The 25319-nt window shown below is 24.5% G+C and overlaps 1 protein-coding gene across 7 annotated transcripts in view; it reads left to right on the top strand.

The window, feature by feature from the left end:
* Positions 1-25319, top strand: part of LOC134832790 (RNA-binding protein Musashi homolog Rbp6) — a 342867-nt gene that overhangs the window by 253613 nt on the left and 63935 nt on the right. For all 7 annotated transcript variants that reach the window (XM_063846956.1, XM_063846953.1, XM_063846952.1 and 4 more), the window contains one exon: positions 16281-16329. In XM_063846956.1, coding sequence (XP_063703026.1) covers positions 16281-16329 — 49 coding nt within the window. The remainder of the gene's footprint in view (positions 1-16280; positions 16330-25319) is intronic.

Genomic DNA, 25319 nt, shown 5'->3' with positions numbered 1-25319 from the left:
TTTTTTTGTGCAAACCTTAAAAAAAGTTGAGCTTAAAATTTAATTCTTTGAAAATATAAAAATTAAGAGGTGTCATTTTTAAAATTATTGAAACTTTTTATTTCATTATAAATCATTCAATCAATAGTAAAGATATCAAAAATTGAATACTCAGATCATTAGAGATGTCAAAACTGCTTATAAATTGAATACTTAAATCATTAGAGATGTCAAAAATGCTCACAAATTGAATACTCAGATCATTAGAGGTGTCAAAAACTGTCTGTAATTAAAATTTCGATCATTAAAATCGAAAACCATAGAAACATTCCTTCCTTTTCCTCCGTTTTCCACAGAAAATTCACGTGCATGAAAGATGATAACATCACATTATTTTATTAATAATTGCAAGTGTAGCGTGAAATCTAATAATTTAATTTTAGTTTTGAGCATTATCATTATTAATGGCACGTTAATTTCATTTCGCAAGAAATTTTCGTTTGTATGCGGATATCGACTCCAATTATCATGAGCAAAGACCTGATTTCACTTGATTTTCTCCTTGTTGCCCCGAAACACATAGACACAGGCTCGTTTGGCAAAATTTGTATCGGAAAATTATCTGCCGCCATCCCCTTTTATGTTTAATTGATATTGCAAATATTATCTGTATTGCATCGATTAATGAAAATATCATAATTCGTAGTTTCAACAGAGCCGCATCGTTTTCACGTGCCTCGTTCGACGTTAAAGGCATCGATAATTATAATTATAAAGCAAATCATTATTATTGTTATTATTATTACGTCTTCTTACGTTTCGCAGCGAAATTTGTACATTTTCCGACGGGTAATATAATAAATTTATCGCATCGAGTCTAAACAAGCAGAAGCCGCAGAAAACGTAACCAAGCAGAAGTAATGCCGTCGTATGTATATGGCAAAAGGATGAAGCATGCATTAAATTTTAAAGTAATTATTATGAGATGAGATGTGAAATTGGAGATGCGAAAGTTGCTTAGCTTTTGCTAATGATGTTAATAATTTTTGTTTGAACGGTTCTCGCAATTTCATTTTTTTTATCTCTACCAAATAAATATCTCTCCATGGAATTATTTTTAATGCTCTTCGCATTTGCTTTATCATCGATTATTTTCGAAATTCGAAGGAAAATTCTCAATCATGTTGAGAGCATCAAATAATCGTAAATAAAAAAGGAGAAAATCCTCCTGATGATGCATTCAATATTGCAGGCAAGTAATATCTTTTCGGTACAAAGCGAAATTTTTATTAATCTTTTTCAATATATTTTGCGGTTTTGTTCCTTTCGCAAAAGAAAGCTCAGGAGATGCAGGTCAAAGATGCCGCTTATTTTTCACAGTCGTTATTATTGTTGCTGATTCTTTATGAAAAGTTCTGAGGATGAAAAGCAATTTATTTGCTTAAAAAATGCAGGCATGCGGCGGCGGCGAACAAAGATTATTGCAGTTCTTGTGCCGTTCAAAGTTTGTTTTTATAACAAAGGAAGAGATATGGTTTCAATATCAAGCAGGGATTTCTTGGGAAAATTTTCCGTTGCGAGATTTATAAATAATGAAATTGTTGAAAATCGTTCAGTGGCTTCAAAGGAAGTTAATGACCGTATTATTCAGTGTAAAGGATCTTTCCTTTGAGATTTCAGCTTTGAATATTTTGTAGAGTAAAATTTTTCGTATGTATCGCTAAAGAGCTTAGAAACTTATTTTTTGAGAGATTTTGCCATAAATAAAAGTCTAAATATCAAATTTTTTACATTTTTACATCTCTATTCGATCTTACTTGATCTAAATATTCAATTAGGAGAATTTTTTACATCTCTAATTATTTGAATATTCAATTTCTGACGTTTTTAACATCTCTATTTGATTTAAATATTAATTAAGAGAAGTTTTAACATCTCTAATGATTCAAGTATTTAATTAGGAGTAATTTTTACATCTCTATTAATTTGAATATTCAAATTAAAGCATTTTTGACACCTCTAATGATCTTAAAATTTTATATTTATCATTTTTTGAACTTTTTGATAATCTAAATTTATATTTCTTTGAGAATTTAAAGAAAAATTATTCAAAAAATTTAAAACATTCGATTTAAACTTTAAAAATCTCGTCAAGTGCAATAACATTTATTGCTGCATCCAGAACAAGGAACGCAATCTGACATCATTACATTTATTTGCCTATCCTTAACATTCATTAGTCTCATATAAAGTGTTCTGTCCTTTTCCATCCGAAACTCGAAAGTGTCTCTCTAACTGCAGCAAAGGAATAAATTTTACTTAACAAAATCCTCTCCCGAAATTTTCATCGTTGTCGTCTCGAAAATGTCTCCATTTTCCCAAACACACACATTTATTTGTTTTACATAGAATTTTCTAATATAATTTTGATAATGTGGTCGGAAAAAGCGAGGAAAAGAGACAGAAACAAGGAAAAACATTTTTTAGTCAAACACACGCAGCAGAAGCTGCTACCAAAAAAAAACGAGCGGAATATTATAGTCAAACAAATTGCACTTGTAATTGGAAGTGTGCCAAGGCCCTTGTTTCCAATTCTAATATTTTTTGGTTTTATCATCGTGTGCAGGGAGGACGGCTCCGATTGTTTGCCACGGAAAAGTACATGGAAAAAAATTAAAATATGCCGCACTCCAAAGACGGAACGAAAAATTTAGACATGAAAAAATGTATTTTACAACCTTATTAACCACTTTCATATCTCACTTGAGGAACGCCAGCAGATGGCGATCGATGCTGAAGACAAAAAAAAAGCAGTTTTGGCATCTCTAAGTTCATTTTAACTTTTTTCTTCGTCGTACTTGACTCGAGTTGTGTCACCTCCATTGTTAAAGCGAGCCATAATTCGAGTCGACTCTTAAAATTAATGCGATCAAATAAAATATAAAATAAAATAAAATGAAATTAGATGTGAACTTAAATATGTGCACTTTATTTTTCATACATGAGTGCGCGTCGTTCGCGTGAATTGTGTAGAAAAGTAAGCGAAAGACACTGAAAAAAAGGACACATAATTTATTTAAAGTATTTAAAAAGGCATGTGAAGGCATGGCGATGGTTGGCAGCAGCAGCAGCATCATGGCAAGCGAACCATGTGTGAGAATGAAAAATATTCCGGCGATGTTATAATTGACGGAGAAATGCAACAGAAATTGTACGAACATACTCTCCAAAAAATTATGTCTTTATGGCACGTGGTGTAATTTGTACAGACGGGGCGTTTATGAGTGTTGCCAACAACACGGAGAGACTCTTGAAATATTTTTGCAGACATCCCTGTAGCGGATGCAGCTCGAAAAGGCAAAAGTGTAATAATAAAAGTGTCATGTTGATAAAAAGGTTACACTTTTCTAACATTGTTGAGTTTTTAGTTTTTTTTATGCGAGTTCGAGTGTAGTTCAGTGTCTTTAAGTCAAATTTATGGGATATTTTTTGACACCTTTTAATAAAATTTTATGGCACTCTCTATTATTTTATTAATAATGTCTCATGAAGTTGTAGAATGTGTGAAAATGCGGAGAAAAAGCTTTAATTTATGATTTCGTACTGCGTTTCTACTATTTTTTAATTAATATAAATTAAGATTAATTTTTTGTTTTAGTTTCCGCCATTTTGTTTTTTTTAATATAAAGATTTTAAATGATCTTAAGATCAAATTTATTTTTGAGATTTTGAATTTTTAATCAACATATATTTTTTAAAATTTTATTTTAGATAGAAAATACTTTTAAAATTAATATTTTTATGAAATATTTAATTTTTAAAATTTTTGGCGGGAAAATTTTAATGCGATCGTAAGATCTTATAAGATCAGATCTTGAGATCAATTTTTTTTTTGATTTATCTTATATTTTCTTATTTAAATTTTTTAAATCAAATAAATCTGAAATTTTTGATCTTAAGATCCGATCCTGTAAGATCTTACGATCGTATAAAAATTTTCCCGCCAAAAATTTAATTTTTAATAAAAATGTAATTTTAATCTATTTTTATATCAAAATAAATTTTCGTTAAGATATATTTTTTAATTTTTAACCTAAATGTTGAACATGTGGCTTTAAAACCGTCAAAAACCCCAAAATCTAATAAAAAACCAACACAAAAAAAAAGTTGCTCAAATTTTAATATTTTTACCTCTCACACGTTTTCTCACGAAGATAAGCAAAGCACACACACGATGGAGGCAGGCATCCGTAAAAACACAATGATGTTAATTTATTTTAAAGTATCTCAAATAATAAAACATATTGTTAACGACTCTGTTTCCACTTTTGTTTTTCGTGCAAGTTTTTTGTTGTTGTACTTTTTTTTTCATAAACGACGAGTTCCCGAAAAATCTACATGCAAAATTTTGAGCAACCATGTCGAAAGCTCAGCTCAGACAACAACGAAACACAACAAAAACCCAACATTTTCATGATACTCGCTTGCTCTTTCGTTCTTCGCCTACGTAAATAATATTAAATAAATCCGAGCATGATACCTTTCGCTCCTCTCTCTCTCTCTTCCTGCCGCAATTTTGCAACTCATACATCAGACGCAAAAACTTTTCCTTTAATTCACATTTCAGCTGAACACACACAAAAAATAAATAATTTTAAATGCAAGTGTGTGGCTCGTCATCGTCGACGGAAAAGGTGCCTTGCCAAAAAATAAGTTTCATAAATCCTTGCTCTGTGTCGGTGCGTTTTATGAAGAATTTAAATTATGTATGACCGTACAAAAATTTTCTTCCTCGTGGATTTACTAAAATTTAACGTTAGTAGAGCAAATTTTTGTGAAATTGAGCAAAAAATTTTAATTCGTGATTTTTAAAAAATTTTCACTAATTAAAAAAAAAAAATATTGATTTAAAAATATTTTTCAAATTTAGGTAAAACACATGTTACTAATGATTATTTAATTTTTTGCTCCTTTTTAATAAAAACAAAAATGTGTCACGTCAAAAATTTTAATTTTTAAAATGAAAATGAAGAATGGAATGAAATTGACAATTTCACAACATTAATTTTGTCGTTTTGGAAGTTTATTGTGAATTATATTCAAATTATTCTTCATTGTTGATGAATTCCTGTAAAATGTTCCCTTTTATGCTGCTTTCTTTAAAAGGAAATAAAATTTGAAGTAAATGAAAAGAAAAGGGGAAAAATGCTGGTAAAATATTTTACTTACTTGTCTCCCGCATTTTTTCGCACCTTTTGTTTGCAATTATGGTAGGAAAGTATTTTTAAAGTTATTTTTTTTTTTAATTTAAATAAATTCTTGTGGAATTAATTTGTTCGTTAAAAAAAAATAATATAAAAATTTTTAAAATTTAGTTATGGAATTAAATTTAAAAAAAATATTTTTAAAAAATAACAGAAAAAATTAAAAAAATAATAAATTATTAATTAATTTAGTTCAAAATAAATTTTAATAAATTAAAAAGAAATTAAAATAGGTATGAGAAAAAATATTTAAAAATATTTTAAAAAATTTAAAAAATATATAATAAAAATAATTTATTAATTTTTACTATTTAAAATTAATATAAATTATGATTAATATTTTGTTTTAATTTCCGCCATTTTGTTTTTTTTTATTATTAAGATCTTAAGATCAAATCTGGTTTTTTGAGTTTTAATTTTTAAAAAATGTTCAACATATACTTTTTAAAATTTAATTTTGGATAGAAAATACTTTAAAATTATTATTTTTATGAAATATTTATTCTTTAAAATTTTTGGCGGGAAAATTTTGATGCGATCGTAAGATCTTATAAGATCAGATCTTGAGATCAAAAATTTTTGATGCATCGTATTTTTGATTATTTCATGAAATATATCAGAAATTATTAATATCAAGATATGATCTTGTAAGATCTTAGAAATAAATTTAAAAATATTTTTAAAAAAAATAAAATATGAAAAAAAATGTTTAAAAATTTATTAATTTTTTTTTAAATAAATGAATAAAATATTTTAAAAAATTATTAAAATATTTAAAAATATATTTTAAAATAATTTTTAAAAAATTATCAAATTTCTCATAAAAATCTCAAAACTTTAAAAAAAGAAAAAAAATTTTTTTTCGCCAACTACGAGACACCGAAAGAAATAAAAAAAATAATAAATTGTCTCCGTTCATGTGTGCATAAATTTCACTTTTTCCTCCGTTTTTTCTCTCTCTTTATGCAAGAAACGCAAGGCGAAGACAACTAAAAACAATAGAAACACTAACAAGATCAAAAGATGTGAACTGCACGCGTACAAGTCCGTTCATGCAAAAAGAAAAAGATTTTCACAGTGCATTCATTTTCCTGTCTGTTTTTTTTTTGTCTTCCGCCAACTGAAGATAGAATAAGTGAAATATGGGCGATAAAAAACAGCAATTTAGCAGTAAACAAGTTCATAAAGCAAGATTTCACTTTGACTGAATTTTTTTTTGTTCCTTAAAAGTTGTTAAAAATTTAACGCAATTTTTTTTCGGGGGTTTTTTAATAGAAAAAAAAATTCACGAAGCACTTGCAAAAATAATGATGCGAAGAACGTTTGTTGGCTTGTTGCATTGCCATCCGGGGAAATTAAAATTATGGTTTGTGCCTTTAAAAATTTAACAAGGCTCGTCACATGACATTTTTACCTGCTTTGTGAAATTTTTCGCATGACACACACGGAGAGAGAAAAGGAGATAATAATGAGAACGGTTATTATTATGGAGACGAGATGAGATTATTCTTGACATTATTAGGCCTCTTGTGTGCGTTGCGAAAAAAAAAATGTCTATGATGCGGGTTTAATTCTAAAATAAATAAGAATAAAATTTCTTTTGATGATTTAAAATTTTTATTTTTTTAAAAAGTCAAACAAAAATTACCATTTATGATGATGACGTCGTAATCCATCCCCTCCCGATTTTTTTCCGTTCCTTGCGATTACACGCATAATCACAGAGGCATTAAAGCAGAAATAAAGAATTTAAAATAGAGTACCAGACGTTACTTCTTGATTTTTTTGACGTTTAACAGAAGTTACGTTCAGGAAATGAGCTCAGTGCTCTATTTTTTTGAATTTTTTGTGAAATAAGTATGAATGACAGTGCGTGACAAAATTTTCTTCATTACATTACATTTTTCACACTTAAAAAGGTAGCGTGCAGAAAAAAAACAAGAAGGTAATCAAAAAGATAATAAACGAAAATTTAGATCAAAATCGAGTACACATGACTGGAATTTTTCCACACTGAAGGATTTTTTGTTTTTTTTTTAAGGAGATTGATGATGATTGTGAAAAAGATTTGAGATTTAAATAAATTTTCAATCAAAATGGGTGAGAATTGACTTAATAAACTGATCAATGACTTGCAATTTAAACGAGGTTATTTATTTAATTCTGAGTGAAAAATATTTTGGATTTTTGTGAGAAAATAAAATTTAATAAAAATTATTTTTTTACATTTTTTTTAAATTTTAATAAGAATTTTTTATTCATTTATTTTTTTTGTAACACTTTTTTTAAGTTTTGAACCAAATATCTTAAAAAATTATTTTTTAATTATTTTTTTAATATTTTTCATATTTTTTTTAAATTCAGTTTAATCTAATTATTTTTTCAAATTTTTAAGATTTAAATTTAATTTTTAATAATATTTTTCAAATTAAGCTAACAGAATTTTTATTTTATGAAATTTAAAATTTTTCCCGCCTTTTTAAGCGTCGAAAAATTTTCGCGCCATTTTATATTTTGTCGCCATTTTTTTTTAAATTAAAAAGTTTTTGCTTTTATAAGCGTCGTATACTACATTTTACAATTTTCGCGCCATTTTTAAAATTTCCCGCCTTTTTGAAGCGTCATTTGTAATTTTTCCCGCCATTTTTAAGATCGTTTCAAAATTTTGATTTTTTTGCCTGAAAATTTTTTAATATTTAAAAATCCTTCAGTTTGTTAAGTATATTAAAAAATTAGAAAATAAAAGCAAAAATTTGAATTTCCCGCCAAATTTCATTGAAAATCTAATCTAAATAAAAAAATCTACCTCCATCATTTTTTTCTTGAAATAAATTCATAAATCTACTAAAACGTGTCAAAAAATCTCAAATCTAATTTTCACACACTCCTCTTCGATTTATTAAAGCCATCTTCATTTCATTCCATTTGTGTCTGTTATTTCAAGAATTACATTTCACTTTAATCAAATTTGCAACGCGCGCAAAAACGACGTGTGTAAAATTTCTAAAAATACCGAGAAAAATAATCGGAATTGTCTTATCTGCGCTTCTGTGTCGAAAAGCAAAAAAAAACGACAAGAAATGAAAGATGATAAATCTGATAAGGAGATATTACGCACAAATACGCTTGGCAAGTGTCACACATAAATATTTTTGCATCGCAATCTGTCAATTAGTGTTGTGTGTGTAAGAGCTCGTTTAGTTAACAAAATTGTCGTCTTTCGCTCGGTTTGCTTACGCAAAAGATATTTCTCGGATTTGCGTTTCTTTCTTTCCAGATAAACGCGCAAAACAAAAAATAAAAGTAAAAAGGGGGGAAATTTTTTCACGAGAAAAGAATAGAAATGTCACTCGTGTTCTCAAATTGTCACGAAAATCGAAAAATAAAATTTCCAAAAAAAAAAGCTTTAAGGAAACATTTTTATTTAAAGACTTTCGAATCAGCAACAACTACCCCCCCGAACCAACTAAAGTGTTGGACAACAACAAAGTGAACAGCAACATACATATTCAAAAAGTTGCTGGAGTGGAAAAATTAATTAAGTTCATGCACATTCTGACATACCTCGAGATTGGTCTCTCGTTCTCTGTTTCTCTCCATTTCTGTGTGAAAAGCTGTGTGTAATGTCCAGTAATGGTTATGGGGCTGTTACTGTATTTTAGTTCACTTCTCGTTCGTTCAATGTGATAAAGATAAAAAAAAACAATAGGAAGCCAATTGATATGAATTCACAAGGACATTGTGAAAAATTTTAGTTTTGCAAATAAATTTCTTTTATATAAACATTTAAATTCTGTTGAAACATTAGTAATTTAAAATTTTCGCGCCTTTTTTAATTTTTGGCGCCATTTTTTTATAAATTTAATTTTTAAAGGTTCAGAAAAAAAAATTTCCCAATCAAAATTTATATTTTAAAACTTAAGTTAAATACTTAATATAAAAATATTTTTGAAGAAAAATTTAAAAAATATATTCAGAACTTTTACAAAATAAAATTTGTATAAAATGGCGGGAAAATGAAAAAATGGCGCGTAAAATATCAAAATTTGTATTTTTTCATAAATTAAAAAAAAACATATATTAAAAAAATATTTCTTTTACTCTCGAAAAAATATATTTAATCTTCTATTGAAATTTTAAATAATTTTTTTACGATTAATAGAAATGGCGGGAAAAAGATCAAAAAATGGCGGGAAAATTTAAAATGTCTTTTATTCTAATTTTTAACATTTTGTTATTTGTTGATTTTCTAAAATATTTTTTTTTAATTTTTTTATAATTTTTTTTTTGTTTTCAATTAATTTTGGTAATAATTATATAAATTAAAAATAATTTATTATCTTAATTAAATGAAAACTAAAAAAAATACAAAAAAAATTAAACAAAAATCTTTAAGAAAATCAAAAAAAAAAATGTTTTAAAGAAAAGACATTCTTAAATTTTCCCGCCATTTTTTAGATCTTTTTCCCGCCATTTTTATTAAACTTAGAAAAAATTATTTAAAAATTCAATAGAAGTGTAAAAAACATTCTTTTTATTTCGAGACATGAACTTTCCCCAAACTACCCTTTGCCAACAACACCAATGCTCTTCAAATCACGCTTTATCAACGAATTTTCTCCATTTTTATTATTGAAAAGCATCGAATATCTCTGCTAATTCCGAGCAACTTGAACATATGAAAGCGAAAAAAAAAGAATTAAGGGTTTCCTTTTCATTTTCTGTAACAATGAAAATGTTATGCTTGTCTATTTTTTGCTTCTCTTTTTCTTGTTCCTTGCTCTGCACTTGTTTGCCAGTTTTTTTTACAATTTTTTATCATCCATTCCATTTCATGTCCTTTTATTGTCTCGATTTTTTTTACAATCGAACGAGAAAGACGCAAAATTACAAATGAGACATATATCGGATCGTAATGGAATCAATGAGGTGAATGTCGTTCATTTCATTGTCCATTCACATGATTAAATTAAAATGTCTTTGATTGGCATCATGCTTGGTCTCGGGAGCTGCAAACAAGTGCCCGTGTGAGGAAAAGTGTCGGAAATAAAAATAATTTTTTATGTTCGTTTTTTTTTTTCGAAAAACGTTAACAAGGGTCTAACTGTGACAAATGACGTTGATTAACACGAACTAAGTCCCGCACTAAATCAAGTGACGACATTCCACGCACCGAAAAAAAATATCAAAAAGTTGTATCGATAATTGATATCAAGGATCAAAAACTCCTTTTTCAAAATTTATCTCTCCTTTTTGCCATTTTTATGCGTATTTTTGTGTCACAAACCGCCTTTTAATGTCTCATTTAAAAGGTACACTTGTCGAAAGCTCACAAAAAACGATAAATTCTCCCGGAAATTCCGATATCCATACGTGAAAACTTGAAGAAACAAGACAGAAGCAAAAAAAAAAATACGAAGGTAAATTGCGTCAGAGCATCACATGTTCTCCTCGGGGACTCACATCTTATGATTAGATCATCGAATTTATTTCCTTTTCTTCTCTTTTTTTTCGTTCGTGGCTTTTGCGGCGAAAAAAAAGTGAAACTATGACAAAGGAATAATAATCCAACATGTGAGACCCGAAAATTTTTTTTTGTGTTATCATTTTTCCCCAGGCACTTAAAAAAACTTCAAATAAATTGATGAGTTGAGAGACTTCATGAAAGAAAAAAATGAAAACAAAAAATTTACGCTTCTGAGTCAATTTTGAAAATTCCCGCCTTTTTGTCATTTTCGCGCCATTTTTAAGATCATATCAAAATTTTGATTTTTTCGCTTAAAAATCCTTCAGTTTGTTAAAAATATCTAAAAAATAGAAAATAAAAGAAACTATAGTCAGCACTTCTGAAAAATCACTCGCCATTAGTTGCGAATTCAATCAAAATGATAAAACAAGTCCGATTTATCACATTGTCTTCAGTTGGGCAGGAAGTGAAGACGATTGAGTTTAGATTCCATAGTCATCATCATCAAATTGTCCACAAAAAAAAAAAAATTGGAACAAAAGGATTTTTTTCGAACCACAAAAGAATTCGAAATAAAATGTTTAATGAGGTGTTTCCTGAAAGATAATTTTCAAATCCCTCTAAAAAAAATCTTTTCATTTTATTTTTATTCGAAAAAAAATAAAATAAAATAAAAGAACTTTTTCATAGTTTTTTTTGCTGTGCTTTTCTAATTTAATGGTTGATTCCATTATAGACGATTATTGTTGTTATTTTTCTCTTTTATCGTCGACAATGCGCGCATCAGTCGACAAAAGCATGGAAAGAGACGTGAGTTATTCCCTAACATTTATTTAAACAACGTACGATGTTGTCGTTTAACCAACTTTATAAAATAATAAAAAGGATGAAGTTCAGAAGATCCTATATTTAGAAAAAAAATTACAGAGAAAAGTTTTCATTTGAAGAGATAATAGCGCATTTTTTATATTAAAATTTTTAAGCCCAATGCACATTTTAAAATTTTCATCCAACGTTTTCGTTCTAAAAATTATCACTTTTAAAATAAAAAGTCATTTTTTTTAAATTTTTTCATATTTAGACAATTTGCCCAATAAAAATTCAAAATTTTTTACCCCATTTTGAATTTTTGACCCAATGCACAATTAAGGATTTTATTCTATTTCATATTTTAAAACTTCTATTAAATTAACATTTTTTTATTGAGATTTGAAAATATTGGCCCAATGCACAATAACTGAACTTTTAACCCAATGAATATTTTTATAAATATTTTAATCCCAATGCGTATTTTAAAATTTTTATTTAAATTTTTGTTTGACTAATTATTTTTTTTAATTTTACAATTTAATTTAATTTTAATTCTTTAAAAAATTGAGAAAATTTTTTGTCCCAATAAATATTTAAAATTTTCTCCCCAATGCACATTCTAAATTTTTCAATAAATATTTAAACTTAAAATTTCACCCAATTCACATATTTTTTTTTCATCCCATTGCACAACTTAAATTTTTTCTTCTTCATAACCAGACTTTAATTTTTTCTTCGAAATGCGGTAAGAACTTGAACACATCTCACAGAAGTAAAACTTTTGATGATTATTAAGTTTTCTATTAACAATTTCTTATCATGTTTCAAGTATCTTGACAGGAAAACGATTTTTTTTCTCCTCTTTCTAACGAACTTTTAAATAAAAAAAAAATACAAAAATGACAATACAAGAAAATTGCGATCTAAAATAGGCAGGAATGCTTTTTTGTTATTATCACAATTAAATGTTTATTAAAACGAGACTTGAAACTGTTTATAGGGAAAATACTCAACAATAGAGTTCAATGTAAAACTTTGATTTGAAACACTTTTTTTTTCTATTCTTCTTCTTTATCAGTTTTTTCAATAAATAAATCTCAGTAGCTTGAACAGAGAGAGAAAAAAAAACTAAAAGTGACCATCGATGCACTTTTCAATTTCCCTTTAGTTTTTTTTTTATTCTACTATCAATTGCGCAAAGTTGTTCATTTATTGTTTTATTCGATTTTTTTTTTAAACTTTTTTTTTCTATAAAAATTGATAGAAAATCAATTTTCAAAGTTTCTTTAAAAATAAAAAAAAAATTAAAGTCTGTCAACTTTTAATTGTATAATTTTTTTAATAAAATTTAATTAAAGGTAACTTTAATTTGTAAAAAAATTAAGGGAATGTAGGTAAAGTAACGTACCTCGGAGTCAAACAGTTCAACATTCGAATGACAATGTTGTTAAACACTCGTATTCTCTCTCATTTTTTTCATTCATTTATTCATATTCGTAAAAAAGTGGCATGTTAACTTTTGTAACAAAAAAAAATGAAAAAAAATTACATTGTTTTCCATATTGCCCCCATGTTTTATTCTCCATTGTCGTGTTTTTTGGTACTCTATAGAATTGAAAGGAGGAAAAAAATAAAGTTGAAAGTCCGTTCTGGAATTATTCGGAAGTTCATTTTTGTGTTGTGAACATTTTTTTTCTAACAGATTTTCTAAAAAAATTAAAAAAAAATAATTTTTTTTATTATTCTTGAATTAAAAATTTAAGTTAAATTAATAAAAAAATTAAATTAATTAAAAAATAAAATTAATTAAAAATTGAATTAAATTAAATATTTTTTATAATTTATTTTATAAAAGTTATTTTTTTTATAATTGTTTTTTTTTTATCTTTTTTTTCGAATAAATAATTAATTAATTAATTAAAAAATAATAATAAAAAAATTTACTAAAAATAATCGAAACCCAAAAAAAAAAAAAATTAAAATAAAAAAAAAATTTAATCAATAAAATTATTTAAATTAAAAATATTAAAAATTTAAAATAATTAAATTAAATTAAATATTTTATTATATTTTTTTAAATTAATAAAATTGAATTAAATAAAATAAAATTCATGAAAATATTTTATTTATAAATTTTTACTGAAATTCAAGTGAAAAAAAAATTTTTTTCTAACCTTCAAGAACAAAAAAAAGTTCCTCGAAAAAAACAACCAATAAATAATCCCGATATCATAATTTTTCCACAAATTTCACCAAACTACCCAACATATTAGACTTCTTACAAAGACATTTACATTACTTTTGCAACATCTGACTCGATTCCCCAATGATCCATCACAAATCGACCAAATCGAACTCATATTTTCGAGAAATCTTGCCTCCGCAAACACAAAATATATGGTCATTCAGTCAAAGATTTTAAGTTAAAGTTCTTTTTCTCTCTCATTTATTTTTACTCTCTGGCAACTTTTAAATTGGAAACGAGATAAAATACAAAAAATCTACATATGACCTGAACTCAAATATTATACTCGGTGGTTTTCATTTCCTCGATTTTTTTGCTTTCTACCTTGTACGGCGCAAAACTTTTCCATCTAAACAAAATTTATTTCTGTCTCAAATGGGAATAGTTCACGTATATTCAATGTTCGTTCTTAAAATATTGATACAGCTTCATAATAACGACGGCATCCAGGCTGCAATAGAAAAGATCGGAATAAAAGGGAAAATAGGAAATTGAGAGTGCAATCATGCAAACACATGGAAATAAAAGAAAAATATCGATTTCTCGTATCATTTGCGATTTTTTTGTGTTTCATTTGTTTTTAAAAAAATTGCAATTAATGATTTTTCCTTAATTTTTTTTTTCAACTAAAAATCTTTCTTTTATTTATTTTTTAAAATTTTATGTTTTTATTTTTTTTTTTATTTTAGAAGCTTTTTATATTTTTCTTCAACTAAAAAATTTACTTCCATTAAATTTTTTATTATATTTTTTTAATTATTTTTATTTATTTTATTAAATTTTTTATTTAAAATAAAAAATTCTTTTTTTTATTTTGAAATGTTACATTTTTTTAAAAAATTATTTTTTTTTTTTAATTTTTTTAAATAAATTTTATTTCTTTTTATTTTAAGATTTTTTATATTTTTTTTTTTTTATTTAAAAAAATTATTTTCATTAATTATTTTTTTTTATTTTTAAATGTTTTTTTCATTACTTAAAATATTTTCCATTTTCTATTAATTTTTAAATTTTTTTTTCAACTAAAATTATTTTTTTTAAAGATTTTATAAATTTTATACTTTTTTAAATTATTTTATTTAAAAACTAATGTATTTTTTTAAATAATTAATTTTAATTTTTAATTCAAAAATTATTTTTAAAAATATTTTCTTTTTATTTGAAATATTTTTTTTATATTTTCTTAAACCTTTTATTTATTTTTAATAATTTTTTAATTAATTTTATTCAATATTTATTTTATTTATTTTTTAAAATATTTTTTCAACAAATAAAACCCAAAATATTCAAAAAATGCACAAATTCCATCCAAAAATGAGGAAAAAATTCCTTTAATGTTGTGCATTCAACCGAAATCTTTAATCTACAAATAGTTTCTATACTTCGCTTTTACGAAAAAAAAGTAAAATAAAGATGGAAAATATAATAATAAATAAAGAGGATAAAAAAACTGTTTGATGTTTGCACATACCTTCAGCAAAAAAAAAAAATGCGAAAGAAGAAAAACGATATATTTAGTGGAATAAAATATTGTTATGGTCCAAGTTGTGTTGCGGAAGACTTATTGATCTGCTGCGTGTGTATGGTAATTGGCATGGAATGGAGATTAGATTCAAAAGCAAACAAATTCCCCACAGTCCCATAAATAAAACGGAAATTGATCAAAGCTCTTGGAAAAAAAAGGATTTTTCTTGACAATTTTCTTTAAAAAAAAAATAAAAAAAAAACTCACAATCTGGATTACCGCTAATTCCATTAAAACTTCTAATTTTCATAATTGACCAACAACTTTTTTTTCTCCTTTTTGCTTCGTTAAAAAAAAAGTTTCTACGCACGCCGATCATTATTAAACGCAATCATCTTCATTAATTTTTCGCCCTTCATTTTTCCTCATTAAACTTTGGCGTCATCATAACAATTATTAAAAAAAAAATGGGAACGAGTTGAGGAAAAACGTGTCTAAGTAAGTGAAAAATTTGTTGGTAGTTAATTTACTAAATAAAAAAAGGGAAGTAAGAACCCTTTTTTATTTTCTTCTTTTCTCATTGAAACTTTGACATGCTCCATTTTATAGACGCAGTCAAGCAGAACAAAGAAAAAAATATTTAATAAGGCATTTTTCGAAACATCTTTATAAATGTCGATAAAATAATTCATTCTTTTGTTAAAAAAAAAAAAAAAAATTTTTTTTTTTCATTAAAATAATCATCACAATCAGATTGATTTTTTTTTATATTTATTTCTAAGAAAAAAAAAATTAAAAGAAAAAATAAATTTCTTTACACATCATTGAAGATTTTAACTTTTCTTTTATTTTTTTTCCTTTTTTGTTAAAATCAATGAATTTGGACGTCAATGATAAAGATAAAAAAAAACTTTTTAATATTTATTTAATTTTTTCAGGGACAGTAAATTTATGAAAAATGTCAATGTTGACAACAAATAATTTTTTTAATGATAAAAAAATATAAAAAAATAATTAACAATTTTTTTCGATATTTTTTTTTATTTACAGATAGAAGACGCTATGCTAATGTTTGACAAACAGACAAACCGGCATCGGGGTGAGTAAAAATTTATTTAACATTAAAAGTTTTATGAGCATTTTTTTGCGCGTCAAAAGAACTTTTTTTCCTGATTCGAAGAAAAAAATAAAAATAAATGTAAAAGTAACGAATGAGCACGATGAGTTGATAAAAATCTTTCAATTAACAATAATCCATTAATCGCCCCTCAGTAAATTAGAAGATTCAATATATCATGCGAAAAATAAAAAAAAAGATAAAAAAAATCTTTTTTTTTAATCTTGAGGTCCGCGAAACAATTAAAAATTAATTTAACTGGATTTAGTCGCTTATCTCAAATTTTCACTCGAGATTTTTTTTCTACTTTTTTCTTTAAATAAAAATAAAAAAATTTTTTTTTTTCAAATAAAAATAAAAAAAAAATTTTTTAAATAAAAATAAAAAAATATTTTTTTAAATAAAAATAAAAAAATATTTTTTTAAGACGAGAAAAAAAAATCAATGAAGTTCTTGAAAAAAAAAATTAAAAGTCAATGACAAGTAAATACTTTTTATTTTTTTAATAAGGATAAAAAATAAATTTTAGATTATCATAAAAAAAATAAGTAGATAATTAACTTTTTGGCATTTATTTAATATAATATTTTTTTTTTAAATTCTTCTTAACGAGTGAAGGACGATAATAAAGTCCAAACGATTTCAATTTCGCATTTCCCTTTTTTACAAAAAAAAATATAAAAAGAAATTAAATGACGTCGACAATCGAGATAAATTTTTTTTTTGTGCGCAAAACGAAATGAAAATCCTTTAAATATCTTTTAAATGTTCTTTTAATTGTGTGAAGACGTTCGTAATATTATTATTATTATTATATCGTTGTCATCAACGCCAAGCATAATAAAAATATATTTTCATTTTTTTTCTTTTTTTTTCATTTAATTCGTCGTTTTTCGCGCGCGTCTTTCTCAAAAATAATAAGGAAACTAAAAAACCGGGAGGATAATTCCCCATTTGAAATCTTATGATGCCGCCATTATATTTCTACATCTGCATAATCTACTTGAAGCTTTTACATGGCTTTTTAACAACAAATTTTCAGCAGCGGCGGCAATTTTCCTTCTCGCGTACACGAGAAAGCATATTTTTTCCGCCATAAATAAAACTTATGTCTCTATTACTTAGCATATAAAAGACGCGAAATTTTAAATTTTTCTCGACCGAAAAGTTTTCTGTTAACTGATGGAGTCATACAATGTCTCTTCTTCCTTTCCTTCAACCAAATGCGCCGCACGAGTGAAGTGAAAAAATTTTAAAGGATAATATTTTAATATTTCACGACGACGAATTTAGTTTGACTCAGTTTGAGTTTCTCACATGTATCTATAAAGTTTTTTTTTTCGTCGTCTACAACTTAAATATCTAGTTGGAAGAGAAAAAATTCGAGAGAAATGGGGAAAATTGTTTCTACGTGAGTCTTTTAGTTTCGTAATAAGGAAAATTTGGTTGAAGGTAGTGGTTTTCAGGTTAGGTTTTAACGAGAATGACACAAGAAAAAGTTTTATGAAGCAGGCAAAAAAGTAGTTTGAACTTTATTTTTGAGATGAAGAACTAAATTCACTTGAAAATAGGGTTTGGGCTTCGATGGTTTTCAAAGAAAAAATATTTAATTTAATTTTAATTTAAATTTATTTAAAAATTTTGACAGTTACGAAAATGACCGATGTTTAATTTTTGAAAAATTTTAAACAATTTTCATAAAAAAAACTTTAAAAAAAATTCTTTAAAATTTGAGATTTTATCAAAACTTTGACATTTTTTATAAAATTTATTATTTAACAATTTTTTTTTTTATTTAAAAAAAAATTATTTTAAAAAAATTTTGAAAAAATTAATTTTATTTAATTTTTTTTAAATTATTTTTTTTTGTTTTTTGTAAATTATTTATTTAAAAAAATAAAATTAATTAATAAATTAATTTAAAAATTTTAATTTAATATTTTAAATTATTTTTTTTTATTAATTTTGTAAAAATTCTAAGATATATTTTTAAAAAATATAAAAAAATTTTGAATTCAAATAATTTTTTTATTAAAAATTATTTTTTTTTAAATCTTTTATTTTTTGACAGCTGTCAATATCATATATAAAATATTAAAAATTTTGAAAAAAAATTTTTTTTTATTTAAAATATTTCATTTTTTGACAGCTGTGAATATCATAAAAATTTTGCAAAAATTTTCAAATTTGATTTAAAATTGGTCAATTTGAATAGAAATTTAAAAAAAAATATTCAAATTGAATAAAATAAATTAAATTTTGACAGCTTTAATTTTCAATACTTAACAAAGAATTTTTTTAGAAAGTCTAAATTTTAAATTTATTTATTTTTTATTTTATTTTTTTTTTTATTTTATTTTTTTATTTTTTTTATTAAATTATTTTATTTTTTTTATTTTTATTTAATTTTAATATTTATTTATTTAATTAAATTTTTTTTTAAAAATTATTAAAAAATATTTTTTAATCAAAAATTACTTATCCAATAAAAATTTTAATAAAATATGAAAATTAAAAATTTCAGCCCTTGAAAAAAAAATTTTTTTTTGTATAAAAATATTTATAAAACGGATTATAGTTGAAAATGAAGTTGATGAAAAGTTCTACATTTTGTTAAAAAATTTTGTTGTAAAAAAGTCTCTATATTTGCATGGAAACAAAATTTCTACTTTTTTGTTATTTAAAGCACAGAAAAAAAATTGTGTCGATTATGAAAAATTCTCAAAGATACAAAATAAATTACTTTTTAATTGTTTATTCATAAGTTATTATGAATGATTTATTTTTCATTATCTGTCGATTAATAAATCAACGCCTCTCCTTTGTCTCTCTCTCGCTCATTCAACCAAGTCATTAAATCCTAATTTGCTCCAAAAAACGTATTTCTCGAAAAAATAAAAAAAACGGAAGACGCACGTTTCAAATTTGTAAAAGCTTCTCCGTTGATTACCTGTCTCTCATAATTGTTACTGCGAATCATTTTATTACTGCCATGATGAAAAACAATAAATTATACGACAGGTTTGTGTCATTTATTTCCCATTTGATTCAATCACTCATCATCATCATTTTGCGCCGCGTCAGCATCTGTTTTCAGACAATTTGAACGAAAAAAAAACTTTACTTCGTAACAATAAATTTTACGTATTTAAAAGATGCCGAAGCGCGCGTAAAATTGAACGAAAGTAGAGCCGAACGCAAATAATGGAGGTAAACCATCATCGTCAGCACGTCATGTCACTCCATTAACACCATTTTCTATTTTTGCCATGCCGCCGCCACACGTACCATCCGCTCTCGCTCTCGTGCAAAACTAGAAAGGACAGGTACTTAAAAATCCATAATCATGGCAGAATAAAGTGATTTTAAATGATTTTTCCATAGTGTGTGCATTTCGGCAAAAGCGATGGCGCGCGCGATGACGACGACGACGACAGTGACGATGTGCTTTGCCGGATAATTTATTTGAAGTATCTGTTTGTTTGTGTATTTGTTGGTGTGACGTCAGAAACGAGCTGAAATTTTGGCATATCATTTGTTTTTATAACCTTTTGGGATTGTAATCGACTAATTATGGTTTAAAATGGCGCGTAAAATTTTCCGTTTTATCTCTAAATGATTTCTTTTTCAATTAAAAGTGTTTTTTGACAAAAATATCAAATAATATATTGAAAAATAAAATATATACACCGAAATTTATTTTTCTATTATTTATATAAAGAAAAACATGTTTTCAAAAAATGGCGCCATTTTATTTAAAAAGGCGCGAAATTTTTTCAATTTATTTCGAAATGAAATTTTTGATGATTTTATTCAATAAAAAGAGTTTTTTGAAAAATATATTAAATAGTATATTGAATATTAAAATATATATGTCAAATTTTTTTATTTTCTTTTGATTATTTAATTAAAAATATGCTTTTTAAAAATGGCGCCATTTTGTTTTAAAATCTCAAAATAAAAATTTTGATTATTTTTTTTATAAAAAATGATTTTTGAGAAAAAATATTAAATATTATGTTAAATAATAAAATATATATGTCAAAAATTTAATTTTCTATTATGATGAAAAAAAATTAAAAATGGCGCCATTTTGAAAATTGACAACACTGTAAATTTAGATCAAAAAATTAAGCTGTCAAAACAAAATATGACATTCAAGGTTGTCAAAATTGTAAATTTCTTCTATTTTTAATTCATTCACAAACAAAAATTTTTTTTGCCAAAATGAACTTTTACTAAATGTCACTGTAAAACGTCAATTCACGCCTCTGCTTTTCAATGAAAAATTTAAAATCTACTGAGAAAAAAAAGGACAAACAAATCCCACACAAGGCGGACAAAAAAAATTGTCAATCAAACAGTGTTGCCAAGCCAACAAAATTAATTTTGACCTGACGTGTCGCTCTCATGCCAAACTCGTGAAAGTAATGATGATTGATTAAGGTTTTGTTCTGAGGGTAACCGATATTAACTTGCCACTTTTTAATCAATATTATAAATGCATCAAAAATGACACAACTGTCAAATTTTCCGGGGTTGCCAAGAAATTTGAAATTTATGCTGGAACTCGCCCAAAAAAATACCTTTTCATAAATATTTTTTTTTTTGATGCAGATGAACCGAGCTGCTTTCTCATTAAAACGTTGCTGAGTCAGAATAAATTACACAGAATTGCTACTTGAACACGCACCTGAAACAACAACAACAATTGACTTTTTTTTTGTAAAAGAGACATTTTAGGCTTGAAACAAATATTTGTCTCATCATTAAACTTTTTTTTTCGTGTACGAGACGCGACAATCTTTGACATCTAAATCCGTGTTCTCTTCAGACGATCCAAAATGTCATCGTTTTATTAAAAAGTTTGCCGTAATTTATTTCCGTGTTTTATCGCGTTAATCCTTGTCGTGTCGTGAACATGCCTCCCCCCATGCGAGACAATTTAACGGCGAAGGAAAAAAAATTAATAATGATGATAAAGTATCTGGAACATTTGTCAATTTTTCGTGCGAAAGAGAAAAGTGGATTACATGCGAAAAATCTTTCAAGATGATTACAATTATTGGAGAATTTTATTTATTTATGATTCATCAACTTTCAGTTTAATTTTTTTTTCGGGGTGATTTGTCGTACTTTAATTAACTGAAAATTGTTACAAATTATTTTTTGTTGGTTGAAATTGAATAAATAATTACTTAGAATTAAATTTTTGCTAATTTGGCAACACGGAATTGATTATATTTGAATATTCAGGGTTGCCAAAAATTTTACAGAATAATTTTTTTAGTTTAGTAAAAAATTCTTTTAAATTGAAAATAAAAAAATCTTCTATGAAATTTTTTTAAATAATTTTTTTATATTAAAAGTTAAAAAAAATAAATTTGTGAAATTTGGCAACCCTGAAACTACCATTTTTTAGATCGAAACTGTCAAAATTAATTATTAATATTCAAGGTTGTCACAAAATTTAAAATTTTTAAATGGCGCCAGAATGCTCAATTTTATTTTTGACATTCAGGGTTGCCAAAATTTTTTTTTAAGAAAATATTTTTTTAAATTTGGCAACAATGAAAATACTGAAGTAAGAAGTAACTGTCAAAATTTTCATATGGCGTCAAATAGAATAAATAAAATCTCAATTTTTTTGACATTCAGGGTTGCCAAAAATTTTACAAAATAAAATTTTCAATTATTTTCATGCTAAAAAAATAAAAAAAAAAATTATTTGGCAACCCTGAAGCTAAAAATCTTAAGTTAAAATTAAATATTGATATTCAGCAGGGTTGTCAAAAACTACAAAATTTTTAAAATGGCGCCAAAAAAAGATAAATAAATTTTTAAATTACTTTTTGACATTCAGTGTTGCCAACAAGCTTATTTTTCATCTTTAATTAAGTGAAAATTGCTGCGAACGTCATTTTTTTGTTATTTACAATTAAATTATTATTATTAATAATAAATAAAATTATGAACAAAAAAAAATTATCACGTAAATTAATTATCCAATCCAGGCCAGCAACGCAGAAAAAACTTCAATCACAGACAAAATTAATTACATAATTAATGTATCAAAGCTAGCAACAACAATCTCGCATGACAAGCAAAAAAATCAGTACACGACCAACACACAATTAATACCTGGATTGATTATTATATGTCATCAATAAATTGAATGAAATGATGAATAATGGCGCGCACGATGCGCATCATGCATGTAATTAATGGCCAACACACACAAAATAAATAAACGTTAATACAGAAATAATTGTTCGTCAGGATGAAAATTACCTCATAAAATATTACAAAAAAAAATTGTTTTTTTTTTGTCAATTTCATTATTATTGCTCATTATTTTATTATTTTTTTTAACTCCTCCCACGTTTCTCGCCGTCAATTGATTCTTGGCTTTTGATCGGCGGATAACTTTGTGAACTTTTGTGTGTGATGATGAATGATGATGATATGAATTATAATCCGGATAATTACGGTAAAAGTTGATAAATATAAATAAAAATAAATGAAAGTGCGGCGATACGGAAAATTTTTACGTGTTTTCTCGAAAAATTATTACCTACCTATGGAAAAATAAAAGTTTTATTTTCTGCTGATTAATTAATTGTTGTATCGAAAGTTGATGTTTTTGTTGCCATAATTGCTTAGTGTTGTGATTTAATTAAAACGCTTTAATTGATTTAATTATTTGGAAGTAGGTAACAAAGTATCAGTATAAATTCTATCAATTTTTTAATTGAAAAAAATAATCTTTGTTTAAATTATTTTATATTTTTATTTTAAAAAAATAATAAAAAAAATAATTAAATTAAATAAAATTTAAATTTTATTAAATTATAAAAAATTAAATACATAAATTATATTTATATAAAATAATTATTATAATTTATTAAATAAATTTTTAATATTAAATAAAATAAATAAAAACTAATAATAATTAATTTAAAAAAATAAAAATCAAAGTTTTAAAAATTATTTTAATAAAAAATTCTAAATAATTTTTTTAAATGAAATTATAATAATTTAATAAAATTAATAATTTAATTAAATTAATAAAATATTTTTTTTAATTTAAAAAACAATAAATTTTAAAATGAAATAAATCAATAAGATTTAATATTTAAATAAAATTCATATTTTTAAATATATTTTTTTTAAAATATAAAAAAAAGTTAATTATTGCAATAAATTATATAATATATAAAATTTAAATTATTTTTTTTCTAAATTTTATTTTTTTTTAATAAAATAAAAAAAATATTTTAAAATTTTTTTTAAAAATTTGAAAAAATTATTTATTAATTTTATTTTATTTTATTAAAAAAATATAAAATTTAAAAAAAAATTTTTTTTGTTTACAAATAAATTAATATTTTGCAATAAATAATTTTTTTTAAAAATATTTTTAAAAAATATATAAAAATTATATCAAAAATTTTTTTTTTAAATATAAATTTCACAAAAATTAAAAATCTTCCTTAAATTTATGAAAATATTTTATTCATAAAAGTTTTAAAAAACACTTTTCTTCATTTAATTTCATTAAATAACAAAAATTTACTCACAAAACCCCTAAAACCAGATGTTGACATGAATTTCAAGTCCTTCTTTCTCTTTGCAAAAACAATCAAAGGTACTTGTAACTTGCAAACAACAGCAATAAGAAACAAATAATATTAAATACAAAAGATTAGGCTTAATCACACGCTGGAGACAAATCAAGGGCAATAAATTTTTGGGAAGAAACAGCATTGGACATCAGATGCGTACCCGCTGGGGACTCATTTCTCTGTTTTCTAATTTTTTGACAACAACACAAAATTATTTTCTATTCGATTTTTCTTTTTCAAGAATTCTTTTGTTCTTGGGCTCTTTTTTCCTCAAAAAAGATATTCATCATCATTAAAATTATTATTTTTTTAAAAAAAAGTATAATTACAGTTTTTGTTCTTTTTTTCATGAAAGTTTAAAGTTAAGAAAATTTTCTTTAAAGCAACTTTTTTTTTATTCAAAGCACAGATGTTCCAATTTTCCATTTTTTTTTTCTTATGCCAAAAAAAAACTCAAATTAACCACAATTACGGTAAACAAAAATTTTCTCGACACAACGACGACGACGACAATATCAGGTCACAGACATCCATCAAAAAAAAAAATTTTTTTTTTTTTTACATCCACGAAGAGTGAGCGAATAACACGCTGTTAGTAAACCGCAAAAACTAAACAAAATTGTTTGTGTTACACGAGACAGACAAAACCAACAGCAAGCAACTCAAATAACGCGCGTTTTATGTATGCATAAATTCGCAGTGCATCGATTGAATCAATAAATTTATCATTTACAAGCTCGCTGCGTTTTGTGTGCTTGTCACATTACATTTTTGTCACACACCGCACGACGAGCTCGTGCATGACAACAACTCGAAAATACCTTGAATTGGCGAATAAATTTTGAATTTGGTATATTTTATTTAAAAAATTAAAAAAAAATTTGCTTAAAAAAATTATTTTTATAATTTTTAAATTTTTTTAAAAATATTTTTAATTCAATAAAATTAATTTTTTTAAATAATTTTAAATTAAAAAAAAAATTTAATTAATTTAATTAAATTTTTAAAAATTAATATTAATTAATTTTTGAATTTCATTAATTATTTAATATTTTAATTCTTTTAAAATTTAAAAAAAATATTGATTTTAGAAAATTTTTGATTTTTTTTTGTAAAATAATTTATTGTACTGATTTATGATTTATTTTTGAAAAAAAAAAATTAAAATTTAAAATTTTTAAAAATAATAATTAATATTAAAAATAAAATTTAAAATTAAAAAAATAAATTATAAATTTTAAAAAATTATTGTAATTTAATTAAACTTTCAATTAATTTATATTTAACATTTTAAATATTTTTTATTTTTATATTAAAAATTATTAAAAAATAAATTATTAATTATAA

The sequence above is a fragment of the Culicoides brevitarsis genome, chromosome 2, assembly GCF_036172545.1.
Source record: "Culicoides brevitarsis isolate CSIRO-B50_1 chromosome 2, AGI_CSIRO_Cbre_v1, whole genome shotgun sequence".
NCBI lineage: Eukaryota > Metazoa > Arthropoda > Insecta > Diptera > Ceratopogonidae > Culicoides > Culicoides brevitarsis.
This window is presented reverse-complemented; position numbering and strand designations above follow the sequence as displayed.